General features: G+C 49.6%; 1 protein-coding gene across 3 annotated transcripts in view; it reads right to left on the bottom strand.

Moving 5' to 3' along the window:
• Nucleotides 1–2541: 2541 nt before the first annotated feature.
• BCL2L14 (BCL2 like 14) overlaps nt 2542–14638 on the bottom strand; it is a 76079-nt gene continuing 63982 nt past the window's right edge. For 2 of the 3 annotated variants that reach the window (XM_073544060.1, XM_073544061.1), the window contains exons 2-6: nt 11673–11981; nt 11158–11295; nt 5575–5642; nt 3268–3534; nt 2542–2929 (exon numbers count right to left, since the gene is read on the bottom strand). In XM_073544060.1, coding sequence (XP_073400161.1) covers nt 2879–2929; nt 3268–3534; nt 5575–5642; nt 11158–11295; nt 11673–11981 — 833 coding nt within the window. In that variant the 3' untranslated portion in view covers nt 2542–2878. The remainder of the gene's footprint in view (nt 2930–3267; nt 3535–5574; nt 5643–11157; nt 11296–11672; nt 11982–14638) is intronic. The other variant, XM_073544059.1, reaches the window with a different exon arrangement.

Here is a 14638-nt window from a genome sequence, read left to right as displayed (position 1 = left end):
CCGGGGACAACAGCGGCTTTACCTCAGCAGAACGGGGAGATACAACATGGAGGGGTGGGAACAGGTCACGTGGGGAATCCACGGCCCGCATAGATCAGGATTGGGTTCTGACACAGAATTGAGGTTCTGGAGCTTTAGGAACCTGGATTAGTCAGGAGCAGGACCTGCAGGTCAGTCTCTTGGTGGCATAAAGGCAGAAGAGGGAATATACGGAATATGTAGAGACCCGACATCCCGGGTTCATGTCCTCAGCCGGTCACGGTACGGGCAGAAATATACTGGAAGTAAATAGCGGATAGTTTGCGGTGAGGTGGGGGACCCTCGATGTCCTCAACACGCGGAGCGATAGGTTCTTCTCTACACATCTCGTGCGACCTAATGTTGGACGCCTTACACCAGACAGTGGGGATCCAGGGTTAGAAAGGGTGAAAAGTCTACAGACATCTTGGCTGTAGAAGTCAGGGGAAGATCCAGGGCATTAGGCCTGGCTGTAAGTCTTGAGATGAAGGATGGACCTCCAGGCTTGGAGACCCCTCACACAAGGTCTGCTCTGGGTCACATCTTGTACCAGACTCCTCAGGGAACCTTCCAGAACCCTGTCTTGTCTCAGACACTGGAGGTCGCTCCTGCCATTGATCCTTGGTGACCGGGTCTCCGACCAACAGGAGAACGCTCAATTCTTGGGTCAGACTTCACATTGTGAGAATAATATATAAATCTATGAGATTAGTGAGTAATGGATTCATTTACACCATATAACAGTAAGAGGAGACCTTAGGGGTGAGCTGCAGCGTACGGAAGCTACTCACGCTCCGGGGATACTTACAGGGACGGACACAGGCTGGAGCGGCTCACTACAGGTAATGTCCAGAAACAGCAGTAATGAATGTTGCCGAGTGAAAATTGCAAACTGTGGTCACCCGCCCGCTACACAGTCACCAGCACATTATAGTCACCCGCCCGCTCCATAGTGTCGCCTGCTCTATAGTGTCGCCCGTCCGCTCCATAGTGTCGCCTGCTCTATAGTGTCACCCGCCCGCCCGTCACCCGCTACACAGTCACCCACCCGCTACACAGTCACCCGCCCGCTACAGTCACCAGCACACTACAGTCACCAGCCCGCTATATAATCACCAGCCCGCTACATAGTCACCCGCCTGCTCTATAGTGTCACCAGCACGCTATATAGTCACCCGCACGCTATTCAGTCACCCACACGCTATATAGTCACCAGCACGCTATAGTTACCAGCCGGGGCTTCTGGAGACACGCACCCATAAGTTAGGCGGGCTCTCATCACTTCAGAAATGCCAATCATGGATGCTATATGTGGTTTTGGCACACTGGGGCTCAGAAGGAGGGGGGGGGGGGGCATTTGGATTTGGGAGAATTTGCTGAATTTCTTTTGGGAGGGGGAGGAGCCATTTTGCATTTCCAGAGCCTTTGTACTACCAGTAACGTGGAAGCCCCCTATATCCATTAACAGTTGCTCCCCCAGAGCAACTGCTGGAAGCCCCTTGTCTGCCACCTTGGTCCTCCTGTGACGACAAGCCATGGACAGGGCTTCGTAGGAGAACCTCAAATTTACTTTATATTACAACAATGTGGAACTGTAGTATAAAGTACAAGCAAATGAAGATTCAGTTTCTCCATGGGCACTAAAAATTTTTAAAGTACCGTATATATTTTATAGAACTTGCCTTTTTCCACACAAAAAAAAAAAAAAAAAAAAAATAAAAAAAAAAAATGGTAAAAGTATACTTTGATAGGTCATCAATGACATCATAGTTGCCATCCGCTAGATTACACTTCAAAAAATGGAATATGCTTTTAATCACATGCAGCTACCTATATTTTATAAGTGATCCAAAAATTATCCCTTTTGGGGGCAGATGCATTAATTGCTGGCGGTTACACACAGGCAGTGGAAATGAAATATGCCACAGCGTTTTCAAACTTTTGGCATGCAACAATAAGCTCTTGACGTTCCTCAAAAAGGATAAGTCTTTGCTAAATAAAGCAGCAATAGCTTTTCCACCAGCTGTCCAAAAATTACTACTGTAATTAGAAGACAAAAAACAGGTGGACTGCACTGTTTTTGAACATAAAGAAGCTATTTTTTTTTCTCAACTAGGATATAAAGATTATCCCTTTTTGGGGTCTGCTAATCACAAGATTAGGCAACTGCAAAGGCTTCCCCCCCCCCCCCCCCAAGCTGCCTAAAAATTATCCCTTTCTTTAGGGAGACAGCACAGGTGTACTGTTTTCAAAATGAAGAAACTATGACTTGTTGTGGCCATGATGTTCCAAAAATTAACCTAAAAATGCTACAGTATAGCCGACATGACGGACAGCGAGGCGATGCCGGACAGAGTGTGGCCCATTGGCAATAGCGGCTGAAGAATGGTGCAGACCGTCAAACGGTCAGGTAGGCAGACGGTGTAATCCTAGCATCAGCCGACAGTGCGTGAAAGTCTGTACTGATCCATGCCTGACTGCACAAGCTCCTCCCTTCTGACTCATTTACTCTGCAGGAGTCCATTGTGTAAAACAGATAAAAATTTTATTTTCCCATGACAAGTATACATTTGTTAACCCTTGCATTACCTGATCCACAGGTCTCATGCACTCATCCACACACTCATCCCATTGTTCTATGTCCATTTAAGAAGACCGCTATGTACTGTAAACAGGATTCCTCCAGACCAGCTGCTGGTGGGTCAGCGGGGGGGTCTGTCCTTTACCCCCGTACCCGTTTTGTCAAGGCTCAAAATGCTGTTTCCCCTAAAAATAAATATAATGTCCTGAGGGTCAGATGAGAAGATCAGCAGTGCGTGCGTCAGATCACAGGATCGGCGAGGTGTCCGACTTACGCACCCTATTCCTCCTCTTCGTTCTCCGGGGCATCAGGGTTTTCAATAGCATTTTCCTAAAAGACATAATGAGAGGTGAGACGTTGCCTCATTACTCCCTTCACTGCTGCAATCAGTGACTTCAGCTCACATGCATTGTCTGCTGGAGTCTGTGGTGGTCTGAGACCCACCTCCTGCTCTGTCTCCCCAATACTTTACACTGCAGCCCTGCTCCATTAGGGCAGAGCTATGATCATTGACTCAAGCCCAGGTGCATTGTTTGTTGGCTCCAGGGGCAGTAAATAAAAAATACATGTCCTGTTTCATCAGATGCTCAGTCTCCCCCATGCTTTCCACTGCAGCTTTGCTACTAGTTCTAGGAGAGCGCCCCCTCGTGGCTCCGCTGCCGTCTTACCCATCCTCCATGGTCCTTGATCCACTGGCTGTAATTTTCCTTGAGATACCTGGATCCAAACCCAAACATCTTGTTCATGGGATGACTACCGATGGCGGTGAGCTTGGTGGTGGCGTGGACGCACAGCGCTATCTTACGGCTCTGCTGCACGTCCTCCGCTTCTGAGGCGGGAACCATCCGCTCCACATAAGTCTCTGTAAGTGTCTGAAAGAAGTCGTACGACCAAAAGTTCCGGAGTCTCTGCAGAAGGCTCTGCTCCTGGATGATCTGAGGAAGGAACCAGAGATTGTGGTGTCAGGAATATTGTAACTGCGCCCCCTGCAGGCAGCCTGATGTCAGTGCACCTGATTCTATAACAGGGCCCCCTGCAGGCAACCTGATGTCAGTGCACCTCATTATATAACAGTGCCCCCTGAAGGCAGCCTGATGTCAGTGCACCTCATTATGTAACAGCGCCCCCTGCAGGCAGCCTGATGTCACTGCACCTCATTATATAACAGCACCCCCTGCAGGCAGCCTGATGTCACTGCACCTCATATAACAGCGCCCCCTGCAGGCAGCCTGATGTCAGTGCACCTCATTATGTAACAGCGCCCCCTGCAGGCAGCCTGTCACTGCACCTCATTATATAACAGCACCCCCTGCAGGCAGCCTGATGTCACTGCACCTCATTATATAACAGCGCCCCCTGCAGGCAGCCTGATGTCAGTGCACCTCATTATGTAACAGCGCCCCCTGCAGGCAGCCTGATGTCACTGCACCTCATATAACAGCGCCCCCTGCAGGCAGCCTGATGTCACTGCACCTCATTATATAACAGCACCCCCTGCAGGCAGCCTGATGTCACTGCACCTCATATAACAGCGCCCCCTGCAGGCAGCCTGATGTCAGTGCACCTCATTATGTAACAGCGCCCCCTGCAGGCAGCCTGTCACTGCACCTCATTATATAACAGCACCCCCTGCAGGCAGCCTGATGTCACTGCACCTCATTATATAACAGCGCCCCCTGCAGGCAGCCTGATGTCAGTGCACCTCATTATGTAACAGCGCCCCCTGCAGGCAGCCTGATGTCACTGCACCTCATATAACAGCGCCCCCTGCAGGCAGCCTGATGTCAGTGCACCTCATATAACAGCGCCCCCTGCAGGCAGCCTGTCACTGCACCTCATTATATAACAGCACCCCCTGCAGGCAGCCTGATGTCACTGCACCTCATTATATAGCAGCACCCCCTGCAGGCAGCCTGATGTCAGTGCACCTCATTATGTAACAGCGCCCCCTGCAGGCAGCCTGTCACTGCACCTCATTATATAACAGCACCCCCTGCAGGCAGCCTGATGTCAGTGCACCTCATTATATAACAGCGCCCCCTGCAGGCAGCCTGATGTCACTGCACCTCATTATGTAACTGCGCCCCCTGCAGGCAGTCTGATGTCACTGCACCTCATTATGTAACTGCGCCCCCTGCAGGCAGCCTGATGTCACTGCACCTCATTCTATAACAGCACCCCCTGCAGGCAGCCTGATGTCACTGCACCTCATTCTATAACAGCGCCCCCTGATGTCACTGCACCTCTATGCTATAACAGCGCCCCCTGCAGGCAGCCTGATGTCACTGCACCTCATTATATAACAGCGCCCCCTGCAGGCAGCCTGATGTCACTGCACCTCATTATATAACAGCGCCCCCTGCAGGCAGCCTGATGTCACTGCACCTCATAACAGCGCCCCCTGCAGGCAGCCTGATGTCACTGCACCTCATTATGTAACAGCGCCCCCTGCAGGCAGCCTGATGTCACTGCACCTCATTATATAACAGCGCCCCCTGCAGGCAGCCTGATGTCACTGCACCTCATTATATAACAGCGCCCCCTGCAGGCAGCCTGATGTCACTGCACCTCATTATATAACAGCGCCCCCTGCAGGCAGCCTGATGTCACTGCACCTCATTATGTAACTGCACCCCCTGCAGGCAGCCTGATGTCACTGCACCTCATTATATAACAGCGCCCCCTGCAGGCAGCCTGATGTCACTGCACCTCATTATATAACAGCGCCCCCTGCAGGCAGCCTGATGTCACTGCACCTCATTATGTAACTGCACCCCCTGCAGGCAGCCTGATGTCACTGCACCTCATTATATAACAGCGCCCCCTGCAGGCAGCCTGATGTCACTGCACCTCTATTAGGTGCAGTGGTTACTGCACCCATAATTTATAGCAGATAAGAATATTTCCTAACAGAGTCCATGTTCCCATGTGGCGTCCGTGTCATTCATTGCAGTAGATCATATCGCAGTAGTCACCTTGGCATTTATCTTGTCGCCTTCTTCTCTTAGAAAAGCAACAATATCTTCAATTAACTTTTCTTCACCTGGAAAACAAAAAGCAGAAATTCCAATCATCAGGGTTGTGTTTCAGGTTGTTAACCCTTTTCATCAATTCCACAGTTCAGTGATAGAGATGTAGCAGAGCTGAACGTACTAATGAAAACACAAAAAGCAAAGAGCAGCCGACATCAGGTGTCATTTCACCCAGACCCCCCAAACAGCAGCCTCCATCTCACCCAGAACCCCCCCCAAACAGCAGCCTCCATCTCACCCAGACCCCCCCAAACAGCAGCCTCCATCTCACCCAGACCCCCCCCAAACAGCAGCCTCCATCTCACCCAGACCCCCCCCCAAACAGCAGCCTCCATCTCACCCAGACCCCCCCCAAACAGCAGCCTCCATCTCACCCAGACCCCCCCAAACAGCAGCCTCCATCTCACCCAGACCCCCCCCCCCAAACAGCAGCCTCCATCTCACCCAGACCCCCCAAACAGCAGCCTCCATCTCACCCAGACAGCAGCCTCCTTCTCACCCAGACCCCCCCAAACAGCAGCCTCCATCTCACCCAGACCCCCCCCAAACAGCAGCCTCCATCTCACCCAGAACCCCCCCCAAACAGCAGCCTCCATCTCACCCAGACCCCCCCCCCAAACAGCAGCCTCCATCTCACCCAGACCCCCCCCAAACAGCAGCCTCCATCTCACCCAGACCCCCCCAAACAGCAGCCTCCATCTCACCCAGACCCCCCCCCCAAACAGCAGCCTCCATCTCACCCAGACCCCCCAAACAGCAGCCTCCATCTCACCCAGACAGCAGCCTCCTTCTCACCCAGACCCCCCCAAACAGCAGCCTCCATCTCACCCAGACCCCCCCAAACAGCAGCCTCCATCTCACCAAGACCCCCCCCAAACAGCAGCCTCCATCTCACCCAGACCCCCCCCCCAAACAGCAGCCTCCATCTCACCCAGACCCCCCCCCCAAACAGCAGCCTCCATCCCACCCAGACCCCCCCCCAAACAGCAGCCTCCATCTCACCCAGACCCCCCCCCCAAACAGCAGCCTCCATCTCACCCAGACCCCCCAAACAGCAGCCACCATCTCACCCAGACAGCAGCCTCCTTTTCACCCAGACCCCCCCCAAACAGCAGCCTCCATCTCACCCAGACCCCCCCAAACAGCAGCCTCCATCTCACCCAGACCCCCCAAACAGCAGCCTCCATCTCACCCAGACCCCCCCCCAAACAGCAGCCTCCATCTCACCCAGACCCCCCCCCAAACAGCAACCTCCATCTCACCCAGACCCCCCCAAACAGCAGCCTCCATCTCACCCAGACCCCCCCCCCAAACAGCAGCCTCCATCTCACCCAGACCCCCCCCCAAACAGCAGCCTCCATCTCACCCAGACCCCCCCCAAACAGCAACCTCCATCTCACCCAGACCCCCCCCCCAAACAGCAGCCTCCATCTCACCCAGACCCCCCCCCCAAACAGCAACCTCCATCTCACCCAGACCCCCCCAAACAGCAGCCTCCATCTCACCCAAACAGAAGTTCTGGAGTCCAGGACAAACAGGTCGCAGAACAGAAGAGGAGTTGTGCCAAGGAGGACGGGAGGATGCATTACTGGGCCCTATCCCACCGGTGCCCACCTGATGAACTGTTTAGTAAAACTTTGACTGTTACAAATAACTTGGTGTCCCATGCATCGTGCGCGGCGGCTCCTGAGGATGGAGGCCTGGAGACAGCGGAGACCTGTGGCCTACAAGTGAGTATGATGCACCCCACACCCTCCAGCACACCGGGACTGGGACAACCATTGTGTGTAAGGTGTCAGAGCGAATCTGGACAGCATCTTGGTGGTGACTATCGCTCTCGGCCACTTTACAGTTGGCGCAGTCAGTAGGATCGATGAATGCACCAAGAAGACTTGACCAGATGCGGGAAGGATCCAGCTGAAACAAAGATGGCGCTGATCACCGATGACAGGATGGCGGTGAGTGGCAGGAAATGACTAGATGGAGCCTCCCATCATTGGCGTACCAGAAGAGAAACCATGCGAAAGTCTGTCCAGCCTAGGAAGGGGTTTGTCCTGAGAGGCCATCCCATGGTGAGCAGGGCCTGGCCCTAATGGGTTAGGTGAAAAAAAGATAAAAAAACCATGCCAGTCACAAGAGAACATTCGGAGACTGGTGGAAAACGGACAGGAAGTAGCCCCACCCAACCATGATGGCCCCCAGAGCCAGAAGAGACAACACCATTCATGGGTAGAAAGTCGAAGGAAAAGAAGACAGACAATGGCGGAGTAGAGCCAGGCCTTCTAGGGTGTGAACGGTGGAATAGAAGAACCTGGAGCAAGTTACAACAGCCAGAGGGAGAAGAAGCCCAGAACCGGACGACATCCCTGGCCGTGGCCTTCACCCCCGGGTGTTTCTGCGAACCACGGACTGAGAGCGAACCGAGGGGCCTAGGCTGCGTGAGCCAGGACCAGGACTGGAGACATGCTAGTGGGCCCACTAGCCGCAAGGTACCGAGAGATCGGATGGTCCTTGGGGATCCCCACCTCCCACATGAGAGCAGGTAATAGTACAGGTAACGCAAGCGGCCATACCCTATTCCTACATGTTGGGGGCTCCAACTGTACCCGGCACCAGGTGACTTGTGGTCCAGTGCCTGGCAACCGGACTTCAGGACGCAGGTGAAGGCAGTTCCATCAGCTTCCCGAGGAAGGAGAAGAAAGTGCAGACACCTGAAGAAGATCCTGCTCTGTAAGGCTTAGTTGTGCCCATTGCACCCTGAGGGCAGGAGGTCCAAAAGTGTGCCAGGGACCCCCAGATGCAGGACATGAGGGCCAAAGTGTTGCGTTTTTCTTCCCCCGCCCACACCTTCCAAAAGATTATTTTACGCACAATGGGTACCCCCTGATGGATTGTGAGCTCTTGAAAGGGCTGGAAATCTTTCCTGTCCCTATGGACTCCAACTTAAAAGGGACTGCCATTCACAAAAAAGAGTGAGGGGAGGAATGGAAACGGACAACCCAAGGATCGAGCCAGGTCAGGACAAGGTTAATTGGACACATGTCTTAGAAATCAGATGAGAGACTGTATGGTGTATGTTCCAGAACTACTGGACCTGTTCTGTGCTGGCCAGCGGGCCTGTGAGTACAAAGAACTCAGGGTCTCGGGGTTGGGGAGACCAGGGTCATGCAGACCCATGAAGAAACTGGACTATGACTGTCAGACAACTGTTATTATGTGAGGGCCTAAGGGCCATTGTTTTTCATGGACTCAGATGGACATTGGCCTGCAGCTTTGACAGAGGACCACTTGCTTATAGTTTCCTGCAGGAGAAGGACATGGTTTGCACCCAAGGACTGTTGGGTGGTTGATAGGTTGGCTTACGGGCCCAGGAACTTGTGCTCTTTGATTTTGGGTAAGTGCACTCACTAGCAATGGACACTCTATACCCGCAGAAGAGAGGAGACTAACGGTTTAAATGTTTTATGTGATTGTTGCATGGTGATGTCTTACAGGTCCCAGATGGTCGAGGACAACCAGGTTTAGAGAGGGGAGGAATGTAGGGATATGGATTGTCTTATCTGGTTCCTGCCATGGAAGACAACAGATGCACTGTGTGAATACCCTCGTGCTTTTTTATGTGAAGGTAACGTGTGTCTAATGTAATGTATTACAATGACGTACATGTAATGTATAAAGTGAATATAGCATAGGGCATAGAACGGCTTAGCATGTAGATAGGCACTAGTGCTGATAAGAAGGGGGCTCTTCCTGGTTAGGGGGAGTTCAGTGTCCGCCAGAGAAGTGTGGAGTGAGTTCAGGTGAGGTGTACTGCTAGAGGCAGCATGGACCAAACGTTCAGGGCAATGGAGATCCCCTATGGACATTCCAACGTCTGGAGTGTAGGGCTCAGGCCAGGTACCATGGAGCAGGACTGGACTGCTGACATCACGAGGATGTGGTCATGGAGTTACATGAGGGGCAGGTGGCCGATCCCTGGTGCAGTGCCGGAGTGAACAACGAATCTCTGAGTCTGGAGTCAGTGGGTTTGGGGAGGGGGTAGTCGAGGATGAACTTGTGGCAGAACAGGAGTTGTGCCAAGGAGGAAGGTGGTTTGCATTGCTGTGCCCTATCCCACCGGTGCCCACCTGATGAACTTGGACTGTTTAGTAAAAGTGTGATTCTTACAAAGAACCTGGTGATCCATGTATTGTCTGCGGTGGCTCATGAGGACGGAGGCCTGGAGATAGCAGAGGCCTGTGACCTACGAGAGATGCATCCCACACCCTACAGCACACTGGGAAACCCCTTCTCTTAAAAGTGCCAGAGCGCAACCAGACAACAGCTTGGTCGCAACTACCGGTCTGCGGCACTTTACACAGCAGAGCTCTATGTAGCGCCGTGGATTTTTCCAGTAGAGAAAGATTGGCCCATCAGGACTGGACCACTATAGGGTCCAGTGCGCGCTGTACGTATGGATGACCTGACCGCAACCTGTGCTAGTCCGTGGTCAGTGACTGCGGCCGTCCAGACAAAACTGGCAAAGATGAACTGTAGAAAGTTTTCAGATCTTCAGAGGTCGCCTCCCATATTTCTCCACCCCAACATCCTGAACTAGTCTGGTCCTAGAAGGAAGGAGCGGCCCTGGAGTCCTGGGAGAAACACTGTCCATCAAGGACAGAACTATTCCTCTGTAAGAGCCCTGCCCACGCTCCAGCACACGGCACAGACATGGCTCCTCTTCTCACTAGGACTGCGTTGGGGCTCCAGAATGTCCATCTTCAATAAACCATGTGCGGGTGGGAAAATCGTCCCTGCTGCAAAGCACTTATTTGTGACAGTGTTTGCTGGACTCTGGGTAGGGACAGACTGTGGGACGATCCAGACCTTGATTTTTCCTCTGTCCGCTATGTTGGGGCTCAGCTTGGACAAGAGGGACAGGGAAACTTACAAATAAACGACTCCCGGGTTCCAGGGGGACGATATCTGCTTAATGAAGGACATCCAATCAGAGGAACAGAAGCCCGAGATCAGATGACCCACAAGTTCATCAGAGCCAAGGACATGACGGAGCCCATTCCAACACTGCAGAGACTGTATGGACCAGCGAGACCTCTGTCAGGCCGACCCATGGCACAAGGACTTGTTATGGATGGCTATTCAGCAGGGGGGGGGGCGCCTGTCGTTTGCCCCTCCAAAATATGCTGTACAAAGGTGCCTAGCTCCATCCTCACCGCACCGGTCACATCGCTCCTCCCCAGTCCAATTTCCTTCAGGACCAGTCACACCACCAGCCATAAGGCTGCGCACCAGTCCACCTCCATCTGCACCAGTCACACCACTCCTCACCAGCCACACTTCTCCACACCAGTCCACTTCCATTAGCACCAGTAATACCATTCCGCTCTATTAGTCATACCACTGGGCACCAGCCAAATCTATCCGCACCAGACACCACTCTCCACCAGTCACATCGCTCCGCAGTGTCCGCACCACCAGTTCTACCACTTTGCACCAGTAGCACCCACTGATTGCTTCGTCCCTTACCGTCTCCATCATGCTCAACGCTGGACATCCGCCTGCAGGTCCTGTACTCTACACGCTCATGGTCTTGCTTTTCCAGGGCCTTCACAATGGCGCTCAGGTTCCGGACGACTCCTCTCATCCGCACGTCATCATTATCTTCTGCAAGGTAAAAAACACAATTAATGTTCTAGATCTCCTGAGGAAACTTCTGCTGGAAACCACACGGAGCGGAGGTTACGGGTCTTTGGGGTGCGATGTTGGGCTGTCATGTGGACGTCCCTTGGAATAACACGCAGAGCACTGACCGACATGTCCGGACTCCGATAACTATCGGCGGTTTCCACTACGGCCGCCCGCGCTAACAACTTCCAATCCTCAGACACGTTCACAGGGGCAGAAACCAGTGAAGACTGCGGAGGAGGCAGTCCCCTGTATGGGGCGATCAGATCGTGTGCCTGGAAGGTCGGGTCCCTCAGCCCTGAGACCCCGTCACTATAATAACGAGGCTTCTATCCAGATCGTAACATGTTACCAACCGAGTGATCGGGGAGCGATCTTCTCCTTGTCCCTTTGTGGCCGCAGACATTTCGGAGTGAAGATCCGGCGGAGACTCTTCTTCTTATTCTTCTCTTTCTTCGGAGACGCAGATGAACCGTCAGTAACTACGGGTCCTTCCCCATTAGAGGAGACATTTCTGTTCAGCGCAAAATTTCTTCTCAACAGATCTTGGTAATTACTCCTAGACATATTACGCTGCGCATAGGCCATAAATATCCGGAACTCCACTGCATCCTCATCCTGGAGGGAAACCTCGTCCAAAGCGTCATCTTCTACCGAGACCATGGCTGCCAAGAGACCGAGAAAGAAGGGAACATAAGAGATCAGACCAGCTATATTCTTATACATAGGGGCAGTATTATAGTAGTTATATTCTTGTATATAGGAGCAGTATTATAGTAGTTATATTCTTGTACATAGGGGCAGTATTATAGTAGTTATATTCTTGTACATAGGGGGCAGTATTATAGTAGTTATATTCTTGTACATAGGGGCAGTATTATAGTAGTTATATTCTTGTACATAGGGGCAGTATTATAGTAGTTATATTCTTGTACATAGGAGCAGTATTATAGTAGTTATATTCTTGTACCTAGGAGCAGTATTATAGTAGTTATATTCTTGTACATAGGGGGCAGTATTATAGGAGTTATATTCTTGTATATAGGGGCAGTATTATAGTAGTTATATTCTTGTATATAGGGGCAGTATTATAGTAGTTATATTCTTGTACATAGGGGCAGTATTATAGTAGTTATATTCTTGTACATAGGAGCAGTAATATAGTAGTTATATTCTTATACATAGGAGCAGTATTATAGTAGTTATATTCTTGTACATAGGAGCAGTATTATAGTAGTTATATTCTTGTATATAGGGGCAGTATTATAGTAGTTATATTCTTGTATATAGGGGCAGTATTATAGTAGTTATATTCTTATACATAGGGGCAGTATTATAGTAGTTATATTCTTGTACATAGGAGCAGTATTATAGTAGTTATATTCTTGTATATAGGGGCAGTATTATAGTAGTTATATTCTTGTACATAGGAGCAGTAATATAGTAGTTATATTCTTATACATAGGGGCAGTATTATAGTAGTTATATTCTTGTACATAGGAGCAGTATTATAGTAGTTATATTCTTGTATATAGGGGCAGTATTATAGTAGTTATATTCTTGTACATAGGGGGCAGTATTATAGTAGTTATATTCTTGTACATAGGGGGCAGTATTATAGTAGTTATATTCTTGTACATAGGGGGCAGTATTATAGTAGTTATATTCTTGTACATAGGGGGCAGTATTATAGTAGTTATATTCTTGTACATAGGGGCAGTATTATAGTAGTTATATTCTTATACATAGGAGCAGTATTATAGTAGTTATATTCTTGTACATAGGAGCAGTATTATAGTAGTTATATTCTTGTATATAGGGGCAGTATTATAGTAGTTATATTCTTGTATATAGGGGCAGTATTATAGTAGTTATATTCTTATACATAGGGGCAGTATTATAGTAGTTATATTCTTGTACATAGGAGCAGTATTATAGTAGTTATATTCTTGTATATAGGGGCAGTATTATAGTAGTTATATTCTTGTACATAGGAGCAGTATTATAGTAGTTATATTCTTGTATATAGGGGCAGTATTATAGTAGTTATATTCTTGTACATAGGAGCAGTATTATAGTAGTTATATTCTTGTACATAGGGGCAGTATTATAGTAGTTATATTCTTGTACATAGGAGCAGTAATATAGTAATTATATTCCTGTACATAGGGGCAGTATTATAGTAGTTATATTCTTGTACATAGGGGCAGTATTATAGTAGTTATATTCCTGTACATAGGGGCAGTATTATAGTAGTTATATTCTTGTACATAGGGGGCAGTATTATAGTAGTTATATTCTTGTACATAGTGGGCAGTATTTTACAAGTTTTCCTGTCTTTTCATCTGGTTTTTCCGGTTCTGTAGGATTTTTGTGCTTAGATCTTATGTACATATTCCGCTGTTTTAACCCTTCACCTCACACTAAGCTCCTATGTTGAACAGATGATTTGTGTCCCTGGATGGAGTCAGTAATGGACTCGTGTTCCGGCCTCTCGTGGATGATTATACTTCGTGGTTGTGGAATCTGGGTTTATTAGTTATGTGATGTCGTCTTTCGCCTTCTTTGGGAGATTACACACCACTGGTGTAAGAATTGGTTGCAGAGTGTCACCGCTTTGCGGTTTCCGGCTCCGCTCGTTACCGGGGGGGGGGGGGGGGGGAATACTTCCTGATGTATTATGTATTTCACAGGAAACCGAAGTGAAACTAAAATTTGTGGTTTGTGATGGAATTTCGGGGTCCCCCCCAAACCTCAGACTTGTTTACATTCAGTGCGGAGACCCCTTTGACCTCACTTCTCACAGCTGAGTGTTCGTTACAATTGTATCCAGTGAGAATCTTCAGGTGGATATGTTTTTTCTATACTGATACATTGTAACGGATTCAGGACTGGGACAACAACTGTGCAGGTCACTGTATTGTCAATTCTGGACACATTGCAACAAGTCCTCAGCTGTGAGAAATTCAGTATAAGGGTAAGTGCTCAGGTTTGGCTTTTGCTGGAGTGTTGGCAGGAAAAAATGCAATTTTGACGCTTTTCCCCCCCCCCCATTCATTGCTGAATGAATAAAGTTTTTCCTTACAAATTAGAAACAATGAAGTTTTTTTTTTTTTAATCCTTTTTAAAAGTTTGTCGATAATAGTTTGGGCCAAGTTTGATCAGTTTTTTTCTTACAAAAAAAAAAAAAAAAAAAAAAACTTCTCTCTCCTTTCCCTGTCTGTGACAATCAGGCCACTCTTGGATGGCATCAGAGTGCAGTCCCATTATTGTCGCCGCCTCATACTTTTCTTTCTTTTATCCTACATTTCTCTGCGATTTA

The sequence above is a fragment of the Dendrobates tinctorius genome, unplaced genomic scaffold (genome assembly GCF_039654945.1).
Source record: "Dendrobates tinctorius isolate UK_male_01 unplaced genomic scaffold, ASM3965494v1 ptg000136l, whole genome shotgun sequence".
Lineage (NCBI taxonomy): Eukaryota > Metazoa > Chordata > Amphibia > Anura > Dendrobatidae > Dendrobates > Dendrobates tinctorius.
The sequence above is the reverse complement of the archived record's forward strand: the minus strand, read 5'-3'. Positions and strand labels throughout refer to the sequence as shown.